Here is a 1,550-nt window from a genome sequence, read left to right on the forward strand (position 1 = left end):
CACACACACACACACACACACACACACACACACACACACACACACAGGACATGCAGTAGGAGTGAAGCACGGTTTCCTCCTCAGGAGAAGGCCCTGGTTTGTGTGTGTGCAGCAGATTCCACAGATTCCGTGCSCTCCCGGAGATTCTTCCCTGCTCCRGACACAAACTGTCTTCTGTTATCCCAGCCACCCTGCCATGGTCCCTTTCTGTTGGTTGGCAGGGACGCTCAACGTTGGCCAGTTGACCTCATCCTTCCTGGCTGTGTTCCGCTGTGACTGTCTGTTATTAAAGCTGCAATATGTAACTTTTTGGGAGACATTTACATTTACATTTAAGTCATTTAGCCCTGTCCAAATGCACATAGAAATGATAGCTATAGATATGTCATTCTCATTGAAAGCAAGTCTAAGAAGCGGTAGATTCTGTTCTATGTGCGCTATTTCTATGCTTCCTGTTCTTACATTTTATTTTTGGGACTTTTACTTTCGGTTTTGTACACCAGCTTCAAATAGTTAAAATACTATATTTTTGGTTATGGAAAATATATCTCACCGCGGTTTCGATGGTACAATGATTTTCTACACTATACTTGCTTGTTTTGTTATATTGACTGACATTAGGACTAGCTATTAGAATTTTAGCAACCAGGAAATGACGGAGCAATTTCTGCAAAATCCACCTTAAGAGGAATAGCACTCCAATTGGACTAAAACAGATCTGTCCTTGTCAGACACTGTGCTTAGTGCTCGTCTGTAAAATGTGTGGTAAGACTTGTGCAGTGGACAGTCAATGGGATCTACATACCAGAAGGACATCCTCAAGCCATGCTGTATTTTTATTATCTACCATGACCTTCCATGACCCCGTGTTTCAAGCCTTCAATTTGTAGGACGCAGGTGCACCCTCAGTCGCTCTTCTTCATTTTGAAGGGGAAATCATTTGTTGTGTACAGTTTGCAGTTTGCGTTTAATTATGTAGCAAAACAGAGATTTCATACCAAAAACAGGAAGCAGAGAAGCCACTGTAACCAGCTTTTTCAGTTTAACCAGGACTTTGGCCTTCGGGTATAGAGGGACCACACCAAGAATTACTCAGGGAGAATTAAGTTCCAATTAATGTGCTTTTCCTGCATACTTTCCCATTTTGTCTTCTTTCCTCTACTTTCCCTCTAAATATACTTGTTTGATCCTTATTAAAGTATTTATTATTTATTATCTTAATTTATTATATAAATACGTTGTGACAGTTGATTTTGATTTACTCACAGTTTGGAATGTATATTTTATATGGAGGTCTGGAATGAAGAACATGGAGGAGAATCAGACCAGATTAACATGTAAGATGGTTGTCAGTTTCATCAGATGCAGAGGTACTCAACTTAAGTCTGATTGGCAGGATCAGTGTTTGGCACACTCCTGTTGCTCCCTATCCTCCTAGCCATGTTCAACTCTGTTCCTCCGACTAGAACCTCCTACAGAGACATGGGTTTTCTGTATACCCAGCCGCATTGAGAGACTGCATAGAAAAGGAGAGAGGAAAGGTGAGGAGA

The 1,550-nt window shown here is 41.2% G+C and overlaps 1 protein-coding gene across 1 annotated transcript in view; it reads left to right on the plus strand.

Moving 5' to 3' along the window:
• The window catches only part of LOC111980112 (contactin-associated protein 1-like), a 7,666-nt gene extending 6,154 nt beyond the window's left edge, over positions 1-1,512 (plus strand). The window contains exon 12 of the mRNA XM_024010776.1: positions 1,439-1,512. Coding sequence (XP_023866544.1) covers positions 1,439-1,512 — 74 coding nt within the window. The remainder of the gene's footprint in view (positions 1-1,438) is intronic.
• Positions 1,513-1,550: the final 38 nt, after the last annotated feature.

Source organism: Salvelinus sp. IW2-2015, linkage group LG20 (genome assembly GCF_002910315.2).
Source record: "Salvelinus sp. IW2-2015 linkage group LG20, ASM291031v2, whole genome shotgun sequence".
Classification (NCBI taxonomy): Eukaryota; Metazoa; Chordata; class Actinopteri; order Salmoniformes; family Salmonidae; genus Salvelinus; species Salvelinus sp. IW2-2015.